At 33.0% G+C, this 17,493-nt stretch overlaps 1 protein-coding gene across 1 annotated transcript; it reads left to right on the plus strand.

Annotated features, from left to right (window-relative positions):
- The first annotated feature begins 672 nt into the window (after positions 1–672).
- Positions 673–15,189, plus strand: cnpy3 (canopy FGF signaling regulator 3). Its single transcript, XM_073842070.1, has 6 exons — positions 673–872; positions 1,350–1,476; positions 1,730–1,826; positions 2,042–2,164; positions 4,025–4,142; positions 12,718–15,189. Exons 1-6 carry the CDS (start codon positions 776–778, stop codon positions 12,987–12,989), a joined length of 834 nt encoding a protein of 277 aa, XP_073698171.1. The 5' UTR covers positions 673–775; the 3' UTR covers positions 12,990–15,189.
- The last annotated feature ends 2,304 nt before the right edge of the window (positions 15,190–17,493 follow it).

Genomic DNA, 17,493 nt, shown 5'->3' on the forward strand with positions numbered 1-17,493 from the left:
TATTAAAATGCAGACTGGGATGAGTGTGAAACTGTAGAACATTTGATGCATGTCAGTGTTTCTCAGCTTTTAGTTTGGGCTCATGATTTTACGTAAGACGTAAAGTGCTGACTCAGTACAACAGTAAAATTGTTTATCTTAGAATATGCTTTGATACAAATATTTTATTAGTGCAAATGTATTAGTACTACTATGACGAAATAGAAAAAATAACGTCTCTGCAATCAGTGGGACATTTATGAATGACAGAAAACATTCCTACGGGTCTCTGGTAGGCTAAGATTATCCAACACTGCCACTATAGTAATTGGTAAACATGACATGCTAATTTATGTGCAATTTTCAAGTCATGGAGAAAATCTAATTATGTGGAGTATAATGCCCTCTGGTGGTTGTCACCTATATTGCAGAAAAGCTCCACTATTTAAAACTCTTTCTTTCGTGTATTTTATTTGTGTTAACCTAAATTCAAAACTAAAACGTGTTTTAGAACCCGATTCGTATATTTCACAGTATTCCTTCTGTATTTATATAAAATCCACTGTCAAATATACACCAAGCCATTCTGTCATTTTATCTATGATGTTCTTGGTCCCTCCCACGTTTTTCACTGGCTCCGTCATGCCACTTCGGCGCCTGTGATTGGTCCACTCTGCGCAGCGTCTGCGTCAACCTGCCACAGCGGAAGTGAAAGCTTCAGAAGAAATAGCGGCTACATAAATAAGCATGTTCGGTATTTTAGTATTGCTCATTGTAAATATTTCATACTAACAAAATGAATGTTTTTATCTGCGTCGTGTTGTTTGTCGTAAGTGCCACTGCTAATAAAAGCGGGGACGATGAATGGGTGCATCTGCCAAATAAATGTGAAGGTAGACTGTCCTAATTTTTTATGAATCAATATTTTTGCTTTGAATAGAACATTATCGCTTGCGCATTTCGTCCTTCATTTTCAGCGCTTGATAAAATCATCGAATGCAATCGCGTTTACACAATATAACATGTCTGAGATACAGGTTATCATACTCGGATGCCATGCAATCTCCTTTTTTGTTGTACGTCGAAAAGAGCTATTATTTTATTTGATTAAGTAATTCTAATTGTATTCATTAACTCTAATAATTGTTAACTGCGGAAAATAAAAGAGCAGCAAATTTCCTCTTTTCAACGAATCTCACTGGTTGTGTTTCAAAACCTATTGCGATGCCTACCTAGGCTGCATGTATGGGACGTTAAATGGGTCTAAAATGACAAACAATGATGTCTATGTAGGCAGCACACTAGGTTTTGAGGCACAGCTGTTTTCTGTTCCTCTTCTGCTGCTGAATATGTTCTTTATGTCTCTATAGTGTGCAAATTTCTTAGTATTGAAATGAAGTCTGCATTTGAAGAGACTGGCAAAACAAAAGAAGTGATTGAAACCAACTACCGCTTCCTGGATGATAAAGGTGCACCGCCAATCAAATATGTCAAATCGTAAGTCACTTTTTGTTCTGTTTTCCAAACCTGTATAAATGTATTTCTCCTGTTGAACACGAAAGAAGATATTTTGAAGAATGTTGTTAGCCAAACAGTTGATGGTAGCCATTGACTTTTGTAGCATTCAATGGAAATCAATGGCTGTTTAGAAATATAGAAATGCAGAAGTACAGTAAAAGAATCATGTCATACTGTTTTTGAATGCAGTGTGACTTGTGCATTTTATTAAGCAATGAGTTTTGCTTTTCAGTGATATTCGTTTTATTGAGGTGATGGAGAACGTTTGCTCAAGGATAATGCAGTACAATCTACACAAAGAGAGAGATGGAAGTAATCGCTTTGCAAAGGTCGGCTACCATTTTTTCTTTGTCTTCTACCACCTTTGTTTTTGCAGCACTATTTCAGTGATTTTACATTTTTTGGTTTATGAGTAATTAAGACTTAAATTTTGCTTTTGCGAATGAATACCCTAAATTGCAATGCCAATGTGATGTAATAAATGTAATGTGAAAAAGAAGCTTTGAAATTCTAACTGATATGTCATTTGTCTTTCTCTGCTCAGGGTATGTCTGAGACATTCTCCACCTTACATAACCTGGTTAATAAAGGTGTGAAGGTGGTCATGGACATTCCCTATGAACTGTGGAATGAAACCAGTGCAGAAGTGGCGGATCTCAAAAAACAGGTATGCAGGAGTGACTAAATGATCTTAGTATTAAGTTTGTTAGTGGGTTAAATTTAGCCTTTGAAGGAGTAGTTCACTTTCAAAACAAACATTTACAGATAATGTACTCACCCCCTTATCATCCAAGATGTTCAGATTTTTCTTTCTTCAGTCATAAAGAAATTATGTTTTTTGAAGAAAACATTTCAGTCCATTATATGGAGAGAAATGTTTTCCTCAAAAAACATAATTTCCTTACGACTGAAGAAAGAAAGACATGAACATCTTGGACGACAAGTGGGTGAGTACATTATCTGTAAATTTTTGTTCTGAAAGTGAACTACTCCTTTAATGTGATTCATTTAAAATTTGCTTAAATGTGTATATATACACTACCAGTCAAAAGTTTTTGAACAGGAAGATTTTTTTATGTTTTTTTAAAGAAGTCTTTTCTGCTCACCAAGCCTGCATTTAATCAAAATAATGTATTTAATCAAATTTTAATATATTTTAAAATGTAATTTATTCCTTTGATTTTAAAGCTGAAATTTTAGCATAATTTCTCCCATCACATGATCCTTCCGAAATCATTCTAATATTCTGTTTAGCTCCTAAAAAAATATTATTATTATGTTGAAAACAGCTGAGTAGAATTTTTTTCAGGTTTCTTTGATGAATAGAAAGTTCATAAGAACAATAAGAGAAAACAGCAAGCAAACATTTATAATGTTATCTTTTGTAACATTATAAATGTCTTTATCATCCCTTTTGAGCAATTTAATGCATCTTTGCCTAAAAAAGTATTAATTTCAATTATATTCCCCCTCCCCACAAAAAATATACTGACTCCAAAATTTTAAATGGTATAGTGTATAATGTAACAAAATATTACGATTTCAGATAAATGCTGTTTTTATGAATATTATATTCATAAACGAAACCTGAACAATTCTACTTAGCTCTATTCAACATAATAAATAATAATAATAAATGTTTTCTGAGCAGCAAATCTGAAAATTAGAATGATTTCTGAAGAATCGTGTTACGTCTGAAGACTGGTGAGTAATGATGCTGAAAATGTAGCTTTGATGACAGAAATAAATTACATTTTAAAATATATTCAAATAGAAAGCACTTGTTTTAAATAGTAAAAATATTTCACAATATCACTGCTTTTGATGTATTTTAGATCAAATAAATGCAGGCTTGGTGAGCAGAGGAGACTTTTAAAAAAAAACATTAAAAATCTTACTGTTCAAAAACATTTGACAGAAAGTGCATTTACACTGTATAAAGGATGCATTAAATTGATTAAAAGTAAAGATAATTATGATTTTAGAAAAGTTTTCTATTTCAATGTTATTTGGAACTTAAAGTTAATAAAAGAAGAAAGAAAATTGTATCCGTTTTTACAAAAATATTAATCAGCTCATTAAACAACTTTTTTTTTTCACATTGATAATAATAATTAGCACCAAATCAGCATACAAGAATGATTTCTGAAGGACCATGTGACACTGAAGATTGGATTAATGACTGCTGCTAAATAAATAAATATTTTATAGTAATAACAGAAATGAATAAATCAATTTTTAAAAAAAAGTCACGGCATTGTAGATTAAATAAATGCATAAATGTAACATTCTTAATGTTTATATAATTTTTTTTTAACAATATTGTTTCAAACCAGTATACTGTTGTTGTTTTTCTTGTGAAAATCTTTGATTCTTTTTCAGTCAATAACTTTGGCACTCTATATTAACATATTAATGGGAATGCATATGCAAACAATGTATGTCAATTCTTGTTTGCGCATTATATGCACAGGTAAATGGGAAATGTGATACGCACCAGTGAGAGATGTGTTTTCTCTTCCCTCAGTGTGACGTGATGGTAGAGCAGTATGAAGAAGTCATTGAGGACTGGTATAAAGGCAGCCAAGAGGAAGATCTCACCACTTACCTGTGTGAAAAACATGTGCTGAAAGGACAAGACATGAGTAATGTGAAACCAACGTCTCTTTTACTCCAACACAATTCCTTTTATAACAGTTAAACCACTCTAGACATAATATTATGACTACTTACAGACTAAACCTCTTCATCTCCTTTATCGGCACCAGCTTTAAGAGTGGTTGTTTCTGGGAAGACTTCACAGGCAGCTACTCAAGGCCACAGGAGCAATAATAATAAAGGAAATACTTAAATGTGTAGAGCAGAACAAAAAATAGTCATTTTTAAAGAAATTAATATTTTTATTGAGCAAAGATACATTAAATAGAGCTCCAAATCAGAATATAAGTATGGTTTCTGAAGGATTGTGTGTGTGTGTGTGTGTGTGTGTGTGTGTATATACAGATCTGGCCATTAAAAATGCGTCTATTTTCACGCGGCAGCCTGCAATTCGGCACGCGTGGGCACGCGTCCTGCCGCAGCGGCTTTTTTAGATTTTTTTACAACGTTGTTGCACTTCATATAATATCCACCAGGTGGCGCAAGGAACAATATTCTGTAGCCAAACACCATGGCCAGCTCTAGGGGGCGTTGGTCACAAATACCAGTACAATAGTTCAATGATTCCTCTTTCCTGAAATTATGGTTCAAACCAATAGCAAAAAGATGGCCTATTCATAAGCAGGTGCAGTTGTATTGTTATTTTGTTTTCTTTCTTTGTTTTCCTGACGAACATTTATTAGACTGCATCGGAAACAGAAATGTTAATTTCGGTTATTTTATTTCTCCAACCGACAACTGACGTAAACCGCTAAATTCGTTTTCAGGGATTAATTATACACAAGCAAGAAGCAGCATAAACATCAGAACCTCACGCGCAGAGCTTATGCACAGAGAAAAACCCAATAAACCTATATATAATAATAAATAAAATAGGCCCACATAAGAAATATATGTTTTTCTTTTCTGAATGAATAATAATTTAACAAATTAATAAGTAGCAAGCCTATATGCAGAATTTTAGGCAATTTCTGTGATGCGCCCTTAAACCAGCATCTTGTTTCCATTTTTTTTTTTACAAATAGCCTACACATTTTTTTTTTTATTTTTTTTTATTTTTATTGTGATTGTACACAAATAACAGAAATATGTAAAATATCATAGTTTTAAGCAATGCCGTACTCTTGAACGAGTATTGTAAGCTGTATCCACTTTATTAAGGGGAAAAAAATCAAGTGATCCTGACAGCGCCGCGGGCAGTTAAATTACTCGACCTCTTTCACCTTCAGAATAAAATACATTATATATTTCAGCGTTTTAAAGCAACATCAAATTAAGATATGCATGTTTAAGAGGTAGTTCGTCTTTTTCTTTTTCTAAGATACACAATTTTAGATACACTGACAATTAATTTGAGTAGAGACAGATAGAAATAGGAAGGATAAATATAAACTACAGTATTTTTGCGATTTTGGGGCTTAGAAATTTATGCGGGCCGCGGGCGAATAATATAGTAACAGTTAATATAGCGCGGAGCTGGTGGATGCGGAAGCGGGACTGGAAAAGCACTTTGTTATATCCTATAGACTATTTAGATACTTCATCATCAAGCAAAAATGTATTCATAAGCAGGAGCAGTTTTATTATTATTTTCTTTTATTTTTTTCCTGTTGAACTTTTATTAGACTGCATTGAAAATAGAAATGTTAATTTCTGTTTTGTTTTTTTCCAAACGACAACCGACGCGTTTAGTTATTATTAACGACAAGATTGTGTTAAATTACATTTAAATTGAAACGTGGCTGTGACACATTAATAACAGTTAAATTCGTTTTGAGGGGTTAATTGTACACAAGCAAAAAGCAGCATAAACATCAGAACATCACGCGCAGATCTTGCACAGAGAAAACCCCAAAAAGCTGTATGTAAAATAAATAAAAATGCCCATATGCGAAATATACATTTCTTAATGAATAATAATTTAACAAAACGAAATAAAATAAAATTAATAAGTAGCAAGCCTATATGCAGAATTGTAGGCAATTTCTGTGACGCGCCCTTGAACAAGCATCTTGTTTACATTTTTTTTTTTTTTACAAATAGCATACACATCTGTTTCTTCGTTGTGATTGTACACAAATTTTTGAGCAATCCCTTACTCTTGAACGAGTATTGTAAGCTGTATCCACTTAATTAAAAGGGGAAAAAAACGTGATCCTGACGGCGCCGTATGCAGTTAAATAACTGGACCACTTTCACCTTCAGAATAAAATACATTATATATTTCAGCGTTTTAAAGCAACATCAAATTAAGATATGCATGTTTAAGAGGTAGTTCCTCTTTTTCTTTTTCTAAGATACACAATTTTAGATACACTGACAATTATTTTGAGTAGAGAGGAATAGAAATGGAGAGGATAAATATAAACTACAGTTTTTATAGAGTTAAAAATTAATTTATTTATTTATTAGTATTATTACTATTATTATTTTGATTTGTTTTTGCGATTTTGGTGCTTAGAAATTTATTCTAAGCGGGCAGCGGGCGAATAATATAGTTAATATAGCGGGAGCGGGTGGATGCGGAATAAAACCTTGTGGAATCGGGACTGGAAAAGCACTTCATTGTTATATATATCCTGTAGACTATACTTCATCATCAAGCATGGGCGTCGGAAGCAAAATAAATGTGGGTGGGTCCTCCCCCAGAAAAATAAATTCTTTAGTATATGCCATTTTCTGTAGTCTGGTGCCTTTTATTTAATGTTTTTACACAATGCAAATACTCCATATTTAAAAATATTACAAAAGACGGCTATACTGCAACATTTTCAGTGGCGTAAGTGATAATACGAGTAACATATCGTTTTTGACGCGGGAGACCCGAGTTCGCATCTGCCTTTTGGTGAAATCATTTTCGAAATCGTCTCCCTTTTCACTTATATCATATCGGAAAGGCATTTGTTTATTAGTTAATTAATGAAATAATTGAAAAGTTGAAACAAAGTATCAACTAGGGTTAGGTCACCTACCGTAAGTGTATCTGAGCACTATACTGTACTTTTAGGAGTGTTAATAATTAATTTTATTATTATTATTGTTATTATTATTATTATTATTATTATTATTATTATTATTGTTATTATTATTATTATTGTTATTATTATTATTATTGTCTTTAGATTTGTTCTTACATTTTGATGCCGTACATTATTATGACGCACTGCCCATGCAGTTTTTTTTTTTTTCTTTTTTCTTAAAAACTAATTGAAGTGAAAGGGAAGAAACCCATGTAGATTTGGCCTAATGTCCATAAATACTATAGCCTAGTATTATATCCTAATATAGAAAATAATTTAGACAAATAAACAGAAGGCTCACTTTTCAAAACAATAAAGCTTAGCCTATATGACTGACAACGAATACAACAATTGTTAAGTATCAAATCGACCAGACACCGAAACAGTTTCTTTCCTCAGGCAATCCATCTCATGAACACTTGATCGTGCAACATACAACACTATACATTCTTTATTCATTTTTCCGTTATTTATTTAAAGCACATACTTACTTCTATTCAAATGTCTTTGCTATTTTTGCACATTGTCTGTCTTGTATACCTCTATATTGTTATTTTTATAATATGTATCGTCTTGTCACTGTCATTCTGTAGCACTGTGGAGCTCTGTCACAAAAACAAATTCCTAGTATGTGCAAACATACCTGGCAATAAAGCTCATTCTGATTCTGATTCTGATTCTGATTCTGAAAAGTGCTCCAGTGAGTTATGCAATTTTTTTCCACCTTTTTTTCTTTTTTTTTTAAGTGGAAAAGTAGTTCTTCTATTTCGGAGAAGTTCATTAAGTCTGTCTCTTAACAGCTTCCAGTCACGAACTGCGGGTTGAATCTCCGACCAACGATCAGTAAAAGTTTTTTTCGATTTACATCATTTTAGCCTGGAACTAGGCTTAAGTCTGTTCTGGGAAACCAAAGGGAAGTGTATTTTTATTTTTATTTTTTCAGTTTTCTGAAAAGTAGCCGTTAATGAGGCATCAGAGTTAAGCGGCATGCAGTATAAAGAGCGAAATGTTTATGAATGGCAGAGTGGGGGTGGGGTGGGGTGTTGAATGCTGTCTGTTGCCTTGTTGTAATCAACATTTGGAGACTTGGGGGTGCTGGGGGCGGATTCCGACTGCATTCAGTTGCATTTCGAATTCAGCATTCAAATGCATGCCAGGGAGAAGGGGAAAGCTTTCCTCACACGCTCCACTTTTTTCAAAACATTAGTGTCCAACCTGACACGCGGGTCAGTGGATAAACAACCCGAACCCGACCGTTTTCAAATAACCCACCCGCAACTCGGACCGCAGAATAAAAAAAAAAAAATATTGTACCCGACCCGCCTCCTGACCCGTATGTTTAATACTAAAGTGATTAAGCTGTGGAGATGCAGTCTGAAATATCCCGACATCAGAAATCCATTGGTTTACAAGCTAAAAAATAAAATTAAAATAAAACAATGTGTCCTGTTGTAAAGTCGTTGCCGTATTGTCGTGTATGAAGTTCAGATGTTATTATTTTAAGAAATATATATGTTTTAGGATTCTCCTTATTTTTGTTTTAGACATCCATCAATTACGGTGAATAAAAAAAATTCCGCGCTGGTGGAAACAAGACTTTCGCTTCTACTTTTGAGACCGGTGTTCGGACGTTTTTCTAAAAAAAAAAAATAAGAATTCAAAATTCAAAATTTATTGTCATAAAAACAGAAGGTGAATATAATTCAAAAATGTTAAGTATTTGCTGATTAAAGAAAACATGAAGGATGCCGCTTAATATTTGGCTTTTACGTGAACTTTAAAGCATATCCCTCATTCCATTTGTTTTCTTTGTTTTGTAATCTTTATATTATTTTCGTGAAATGTATTTTTGCTCAACATGCATTTCTCGTGGCCACGAGTTTAATGAATAAACCAACCTGCGTGACATTAGTAACACAGAATTATTTGAGTTATTTCGTTTTGAGTTAAGAAATTGTTTGCCTATATTAATTGTTATAGAAATTAATACAATATTAAATAATTATACAGGCGATGCTGTATATGCTAATGCTGTCTGTGCGCAATGTAGACAGCTTTCACAAGTGTTTACATGTATTACATGTTGGCCTACTTCAAATTAAATAGCCCTGCAAGAAACATTTCATGCATCTCACAATCTTGTCCATTGACTGACCTTCTTTTTTTCCCATTATATTTGTATTATTCGTTTGTATTCGTTATTTTTTCCTTCATTTTGATCTCGTTACATAACATTCTGAATGTAAATGATACTGTAAAGGTGCTATGACTGGGGTTTTTACTGGAAGGCAGTTTAAAGGTTAAATTTAACATATATTGTATTTTATTAAGTCTAACTAATAGACAAATAACTGAAGAGTGAATCCTTCACGTAGTTTCATTTGGAAATAATTTATCGTCACACAGTAAAATAGGCCTACATTCCTTCTCTTAACTAAAGAATTGAACATATAAAATATGAATTGAACATATTTTATTTTGTTTAGTCTAATTAACAGACTAGACTATATAAATATTAAACTGTTTTACTGAGAAATGAATCATTCACGTAGTTTCATTTGTAAATGAAAACATCATGTATCGTCACACACGGGGATAAATACAATCAAAAAGTCAAAACGAAATTGGCATAATTGTCAGGCGTTAAAAATAAATAGCCCTAACCAGGTATTGAAATAATAATAACCTATAATAAGAATAAATAATAAGTGATTTAGAGCTATCTACTTTTTTCTTTATTGTGAATCGCTTAACCTAAATAAATTTATATATGCTATTTGGCATATATTTAGCAAATATTGTGAACTACAATTATGCCAATAAAGTTTTGACTTTATGATTGTATTAATGCCCGTGTGTGACCATACGATTTACAAATGGAACGTGAATGATTCACTCGACAATGAAACACTATATAGGTTATAATTAGACTAAAAATGAATATATGCCATATAGTATAATCAAAGCTTTCATGGCATGTCAGCATTTATCATTTAGATTCGGAATGTTAAGAGATCGAAATTAAGGGGGACATACTGAATATAAATGAATAATACATTTATTACAGAAAAAAAGGATCAATTAATGGATAAGACTTAAGGATGCATAAAATGTTTCTTGCAGGGCTATTTAATTTGAAGTACTTATATGTAATAAATTCTTGATAAACTTTTGAATGCTGTCTACATCGCGCACAGACATTCGCATATACAGCATTGCGTATTGTTAATATATAACTTAATATTGCATTAATTTCTATAACAATTAATAAAAACATTTCTTAACTCAAAATAAAAAATATTAATAAACCTATCTCTGATAATCCTGGGTTATGGTTACGCAGGTTTGTTTATGCATTAAACATTAGGATGTCGTTACCTCGACAAAATAATCTTGTGGCCACGACATAATATGACATTCCCAGGAATTAATATCTCGTGGCAATGACAAAAAGTAATATGACGTTCCTAGGAATTCATTTGTGTGGCCACGACAAACATAAGCGAACCGAAGGTGTCCCCTCCAGGTTACCGTACCTTTTAGTTTGCAGCAATGTTTTCAGCCTGCTCCAGTCCAGTGCGTTACATGACTGCCCCCTACTGATCATGTCTTTCCTATGTCATTGTATTTTCCGTGTTCCTTTGGAATACACCGGCGTCACGCGAGACCACTTTACTTCCCGCGCGCATTTTAAATGGCCAGATCTGTATATATATATCCAGCAAGTTTTTTTATTAGAAATGACACAGATTACTCATCTTTTATTTATATTTGAACAAAAAGTGGCATGTCCAAAATTATTCATACCCTTCTCAATAATCAATAGAAAAGCCTTTATTGAATATTACAGCAATCAAACGCTTCCTATAATTGCTGATCAGCTCTGTGCATGTCCCCACTGGTATTTTTGCCCATTCATCTTTAGATGAGCTCCAACTCTTTCAGGTTGGAGGGTCTCCTTGCCATCACCCTGATCTTTAGCTCCCTCCACAGATTCTCAATTGGATTTAAGTCAGGACTCTGGCTGGGCCACTGTAAAACGTTAATGTTTTTGTCTGCTAGCCATTTCTTCACCACTTTTGCTGTGTTTTTTGGGTCGTTGTCGTGCTGAAATGTCCACTGGTGCCCAAGGCCAAGTTTCTCTGCAGACTGCCTGATGTTGTTGTTGAGAATTTTGATGTATTGCTCCTTTTTCATGGTGCCGTTTACTGTGATTAGGTTCCCTGGTCCACCGGCTGAAAACCCCCCCAAAACATTAGGTTTCCACCACCATGTTTGACAGTGGGATGGTGTTCTTAGGGTTGAAGGCTTCTCCTTTTTTACGCCAAATGAAGGCTACATCATTGTGGCCAAACAATTAAATTTGTTTCATCTGACCATAAAACAGAAGATCAGAAGTCTTCTTCTTTGTCCAGATGAGCATTTGCAAAGGCCAAGCAGACTTTTGTATGCCTTATCTGGAGAAGTGGTGTCCTCCTTGGGTTCTTTTTTTTTACCTCTCTCACTATCCTCCTGGCCAGCACAGGTGTCACTTTGGCGTCCTCTGAGATTTTTTTTCTTACAGTGTGGAACACTTTGTATTTTTAAATAATACTTTGCACTGTAGCCACTGGAACTTGGATAGACCTTTCCTGACTTGTGAGCAGCCACAATGCGCAGCTGCAGGTCCTCAGTGAGCTCCTTTGTCTTAGCCATGACTGTCCACAAACCAACAACAGAGAGCTTCTGTTTTTCACCTGTTGATTTGATTAAAACAGCTGTTCCCAATAATTTAGGGAAATTAGGATGCTTTAGAACAGCTTGGACTATTTGGAATGGTATAGAACCTTGGATTTTTCCATAGACTGTGACAGTTTGCAAAGGGTATGAATAATTTTGGACATGCCACTTTTTGTTCAAATGTAAATAAAAGCTGAGAAATATTTTAACTTGTACATCGTCTTTTGGGAGAAGCCTGTGTCATTTCCAATCAAAATAAAAAACTTGCTGGTTGAATAATATATAAATATAAATAAATACATTTGTATGGGTCAAAATTATAGATTTTTCTTTAATGCCAAAAATCATTAGGATATTAAGTTAATATATTAAAATTATATTAAAACTTATTTTTTCATTAGTAATATGCAAGGCTTGGACAACTTTAAAAGTGATTTTCTCAATTTTTTTTTTTAAATAGTTGTCAAATAGACACTCAAAAAATGTTATTATGAATTTTGACTGGTTTTGTGGTCCAGGACCACATTTGTGAAGTACTGTAAGTAATGAATCCTCAGTAAAAATACCAGTTGGGGTGTAAATGAGCAAATACAATTTATTCACAGTCTGTCTTCAAATCACCAGCTTGTTGCTTTCTTTCAGATTAATTTTGCATTGTACTGGCTTTTATGCCATTGCTATAGCAACCAATATATATCGGCCAGAAAAAGACATCACTTCCTGAACATGCAGCTCTGATTTGATCACTTGTTGCTATTAACAAAGAGAACAGTCAGTGTAAAGATCAGAATTTTGCAACACATGCTTTTGATTCTCTCTGCAGATTGTCTTAATGAGGAATGGGCTGGGAAAAAGGGAGACACGGCAGCTATCGCAGAAGACAAGAAGAAGAAGAAGAAGAAGGGCAAAAAGAAGAAGGGTAAAGACAGCGAGGACGGGCATAAAAAGGACAAGAAGGGGAAGAAGAAGAAGAAAAAGTCCAAGGTGACTGACACCGAGACCAGCAAGCGGAAAACTGAAGAAGCTGGATACACCTCAGATGAGGAGGAGATTCAGAAGAAAGTTCCTCTTAATCAGGATAAAACTGAACTCTGAGAGATTTCTTTGTTTTTTTTCCCCCACTTCCCTCCTTGATATCTAAATTTACAACTGATACTGAAATGTACGCTGAGTTTTAGTCTATTAAAAGAAGGTAACATTAAGATCCTCATTCTAGATCCATTGAATGTTACATAAACTCCATCCAGGAAAAAGCTAAAAATCAAATGCCATTTCAAATCCAAAAATGGCAGCTAGACCAATCAAACCATAACTTGCATTCAAATGTTTGCTTGTGTTTGTTCTTAAGTCGGTAACTTTGTAAACAAGCTAAAATCTTCCTTTCAGCAAAATGTCTGCCTTTGAGGACTCTAGTCTTTTGAATCAATCAAGCTGGCAAGCTGTTGGAATGGATTCTGGAAATCCTTCTTATGGTTCTCATTTCTGTTCCTCTGATTCATCTCTGATTTTTTCCCCCCTCAAATTTAGTTTAGGTTATAGGTTATGAGTTTAGTTAAGCTGTGATATGACTACTGTTACTTTTAAATGGAATTAATTTCATAGTTATAGATCCTTCATAGATTTCAGTATTAAAATATATTACACTATCAGTCAAAAGTTTTTGAACTGTAAGATTTTTAATGTTTTTAAAGAATTGTCTTCTAATCACCAAGCCTGCATTTATTTGATCCAAAGTACAACAAAAGCAGTAATGTTAAGAAATATTTTTACTATTTAAAATAACTGCTTTCTATTTAAATATATTTTAAAATGTAATTCATTTCTTTGATCAAATCTAAATTTCCAGTCTTCATTGTCACATGATCCTTCAGAAATCATTCTAATATGCTGATTTGCTGTTCAAGAAACATTATTATTAATTTTAAAGGGTTATTTGATGAATAGAAAGATCAAAAGATCAGCACTTATCTGAAATAAAAAGCTTTTGTAACATTATACACTATACCATTCAAAATCTTGAAGTCAGTATAATTTTTTTTATTTTGGTAAAGAAATTATAGAAATTAATACTTTTATTAAAAAGCAAGGATCAAATGATCAAACATGATTATAAAGACATTTATAATGTTTTTATTTCAGATAAATGCTGTTCTTCTGAACTTTCTATTCATCAAAGAAACCTAAAAAATTCTACTCAGCTGTTTTCAATATAATAATAATAAATGTTTTTTTTGTTTTTTGTTTTTTATTAATGCAAATCTGAATATTAGAATGATTTCTGAAGGATCATGTGATTGGAGTAATGATGCTAAAAATTCAGCTTTGAAATCACAGGAATAAATTACATTCCAACATATATTCAAATAGAAAACGGTTAATTTAAATAGTAAAATATTTCAAAATTGTACTGTTTTTGCTGTACTTAATCAAACAAATGCAGGCTTTAAAAAACATTACAAATCTGACTGTTCAAAAACTTTGGACTGCAGTATAGGTGGTAAACATCTTAAAAGATAAATAAAAATATCAGATTTTTACTGTATAAGAAAATATATTTATGTTAAAATTTGTATGTGATGCAACAAATACAAAAAAAAATGTGATTTGTGATTCAACGTATTCATAAAATGTGATTTTTATTTTAATTGTTTTCTCTTATTATTCCAGTTTTAGCTTGAACAGTCTGGCATCTCAAAACTCTCTACATTTCCCACATTTCTCATTTCAGTAATGCAGATAATGGGAAAAATCCTGAGAAAGTAGTTTGCCTTTCCAAGAAGTTGGGACCTTTTCTTTCCTTTCCTTCTGTCTGTTATCCAAATATGGGTGTACCATTTTTGCGCGATCTGTTCATATTTGTTTTCGCATTTGCAGTGTTTATGTATGTGATGCCACTTACAGGGAATGTTTGAGTTACATTTTTATGTAATATTTTCTTGAACGGTATTGTTTACTTAAACTTTTTATCTAATATCAGGCGTCGCTATTTCCAAAAGCTGTGTGTGTGTGTGTGTGTGTGTGTGTGTGTGTGTGTGTGTGTGTGTGTGTGTGTGTGTGTGTGTGTGTGTGTGTATGTGTGTGTGTGTGTGAGCTCCTGCAGGTGTTTCTATGCCTATTCTGATTAGTGTTTGGAGTGTGTGTGAAAGTTGACCTGAGGTTGAACTGTATATGCAAATGTTGTAATGGGAGGAACGTGTGCAGGTTTTATGTTTCTTGGCAGCAGCTCATTAGCTGAGGCTTTTGATAAGTGTTTGGTGAGGTGGAGATGAATGATAAATAAAGAGGAAAACTGACAGCAACTGTTGGGCTGATTTTTTTTAAAGACGAAAATTTTTTAAACAGTCTTCCCCACAAGGGGGTGGTAAAATCCTTGTTGAGAGATTATAGTGTGGGAATGTGTCACTATACGACGTTCTGAGGTAACGTTAGTTTGTTTTAACAGAGTACGACAGCCATATTTTTTTATATATGAATAACATTTTAAAATTAGTCTAAAAGCAGTTTTAAGATGTAAACATTGTATTTTGATAACTATGTTTTAGTTTGTCGCTAAATTCCCTCACCAGAAAGAGAAGAAAAACAACAAAAACGGAACTGATCTCCATTAACATTTCTTTCATATTTTTCTTATAATAAAGGTGGATAAACGACATGCTACAAGTCTATCAGGGCTCTTCAGGCAGATGTAAATAGTGGTGTGTGATGAAGAAGCTTCAGCGTTGCTCCGTCTGTCACGACGAGGCCTGTTTATCAGTAAGTGACCCTGCTGCAGTGCAGAAGGCTTTGTCCGCATTTCCACTTCTCAATGTCACATTCCTCTTCTGTTATGTTTGAGCAATCTGTATTATTTGCCCTTCAGTATTGGAGCAAATGGCTATTCACTTGCACAAACACATCTCGATGAATAATTCACAAAAACAAACATCTTGCACCCAGGCTAAAACCTTTTCATTTTTTTGCTATCAGTAAGAAGGGGAGATTTTCTTCCTTTGGCAGATGGAGAAAATCGAGAATTTGATTGTTCTCTAATCTCTGAGAATAAAAATGCAGTCTGAAATTGAAATATTGATCTTTTACATTGCAATCACCTGGTATATTACACGAGAGACAGTGTGTGTGAGCAAGAATATGAATATCTCTTCTCTGGGCCTTTGTTTTTTTTTGTTTTTGTTTTTTTTTTACAATTTTCAGTGTTCGACCATCTCTGGCTATATGAAATAATTTTAATGCCCCTGCATGGTTTTACCCTGGATATGGTGTCCAAATAACCACATAATTAATTTGTCTCTGTCTTAACCATAATTAAAATCATACGTCATTTTTATATAATCTGTTTAACTGATATTCAGCTGATTGTAGAAAATATCATTTTTATTTGTATTTATTTGTTCTTATTGAACTTTTAACTTTTTAAATATTAGTTATTTTTTTTTACCCTAGTCGTACCTATAGACAGTTTATTAATATATTTAATGCAGATGTTTACTCTAAATTATTCTGTCACAAACATTGTGTGATAAAGACATAATTTTATAATGTACTTTTTTTTTTGCATATGTACAATTAATAGTTTTATTCAGCAATGATGCATTAATCAGAAGTGACAATGGAACTCACTGAAAGTCACAAAAATGTATCTCATTTTACACAAAGTCTTAAATGATATTAATAAAAGATAAAAGATGGATGAAACTGTTACCAAAAAGATAAAACTGATATTAATAAAAGAATATAAGAATTGTTTCTTGAGCACTTTCTGACAGATCATGTGACTCTGAAGACTGAAGTAATGACAGCTGAAAATTCAGCTTTCCCATCACAGGGATGAATTACATTTAAAAATATATTAAAATAGAAAACAGTTATTTTAATTTGTAATATGTATTTTGTAATCATATATATTTAAGTACAGTTGAAGTCAAAAGTTTGCATACACCTTGCAGAATCCCCAAAATGTTAATTATTTTACCAAAATAAGAGGGATCATACAAAACACGTTATTTTTTTATGTAGTACTGACCTAAATAAGATATTTTACATAAAAGATGTTTACATATAGTCCACAAGAGAAAATAATAGTTGAATTTCTAAAAATGACACTGTTCAAAAGTTTACATACGCCTGATTCTTAATACAGTGTTGTTACCTGAATGATCCACAGTTTTTTTTTTTTTTTTTTTAGTGATAGTTGTTCATGAGTCCTTTGTCCTTCAGAAAAATCCTTCAGGTCCCACAAATTCTTTGGTTTTTCAGCATTTTTGTGTATTTGAACGCTTTCCAAAAATGACTGTATGATTTTCAGATCTATCTTTTCACACTGAGGACAACTGAGGGACTCATATGCAACTATTCAGATGCATTAAATACATGCATTAAAAGACCTGGAGGTGAAAACTTTTGAACAGAATGAAGATGTGTACATTTTTCTTTTTCTTATTTTTCCATTTAGTACTGCCCTTCAGAAGCTATAGAAGATACTTGCATGTTTTCCAGAAGACAAAAGTAAAATTGACCCTGATCTTCAAATTTAAAAAGTTTACACCACTGGCTTAAAGCATTGTTTTTCCTTCTGAAATATCAGTGAGTGTTTGAACCTTCT

Source organism: Garra rufa, chromosome 6 (assembly GCF_049309525.1).
Source record: "Garra rufa chromosome 6, GarRuf1.0, whole genome shotgun sequence".
NCBI classification, from domain to species: domain Eukaryota; kingdom Metazoa; phylum Chordata; class Actinopteri; order Cypriniformes; family Cyprinidae; genus Garra; species Garra rufa.

Coding starts and splice junctions, on each gene's coding strand:
- cnpy3 (XM_073842070.1), top strand. CDS start 776: ATGAATGTTTTTATCTGCGTCGTGTTGTTTGTCGTAAGTGCCACTGCT. Junction 1,477..1,729: donor CCAATCAAATATGTCAAATC/GTAAGTCACTTT, acceptor TTTGCTTTTCAG/TGATATTCGTTTTATTGAGG. Junction 2,165..4,024: donor TGGCGGATCTCAAAAAACAG/GTATGCAGGAGT, acceptor CTCTTCCCTCAG/TGTGACGTGATGGTAGAGCA.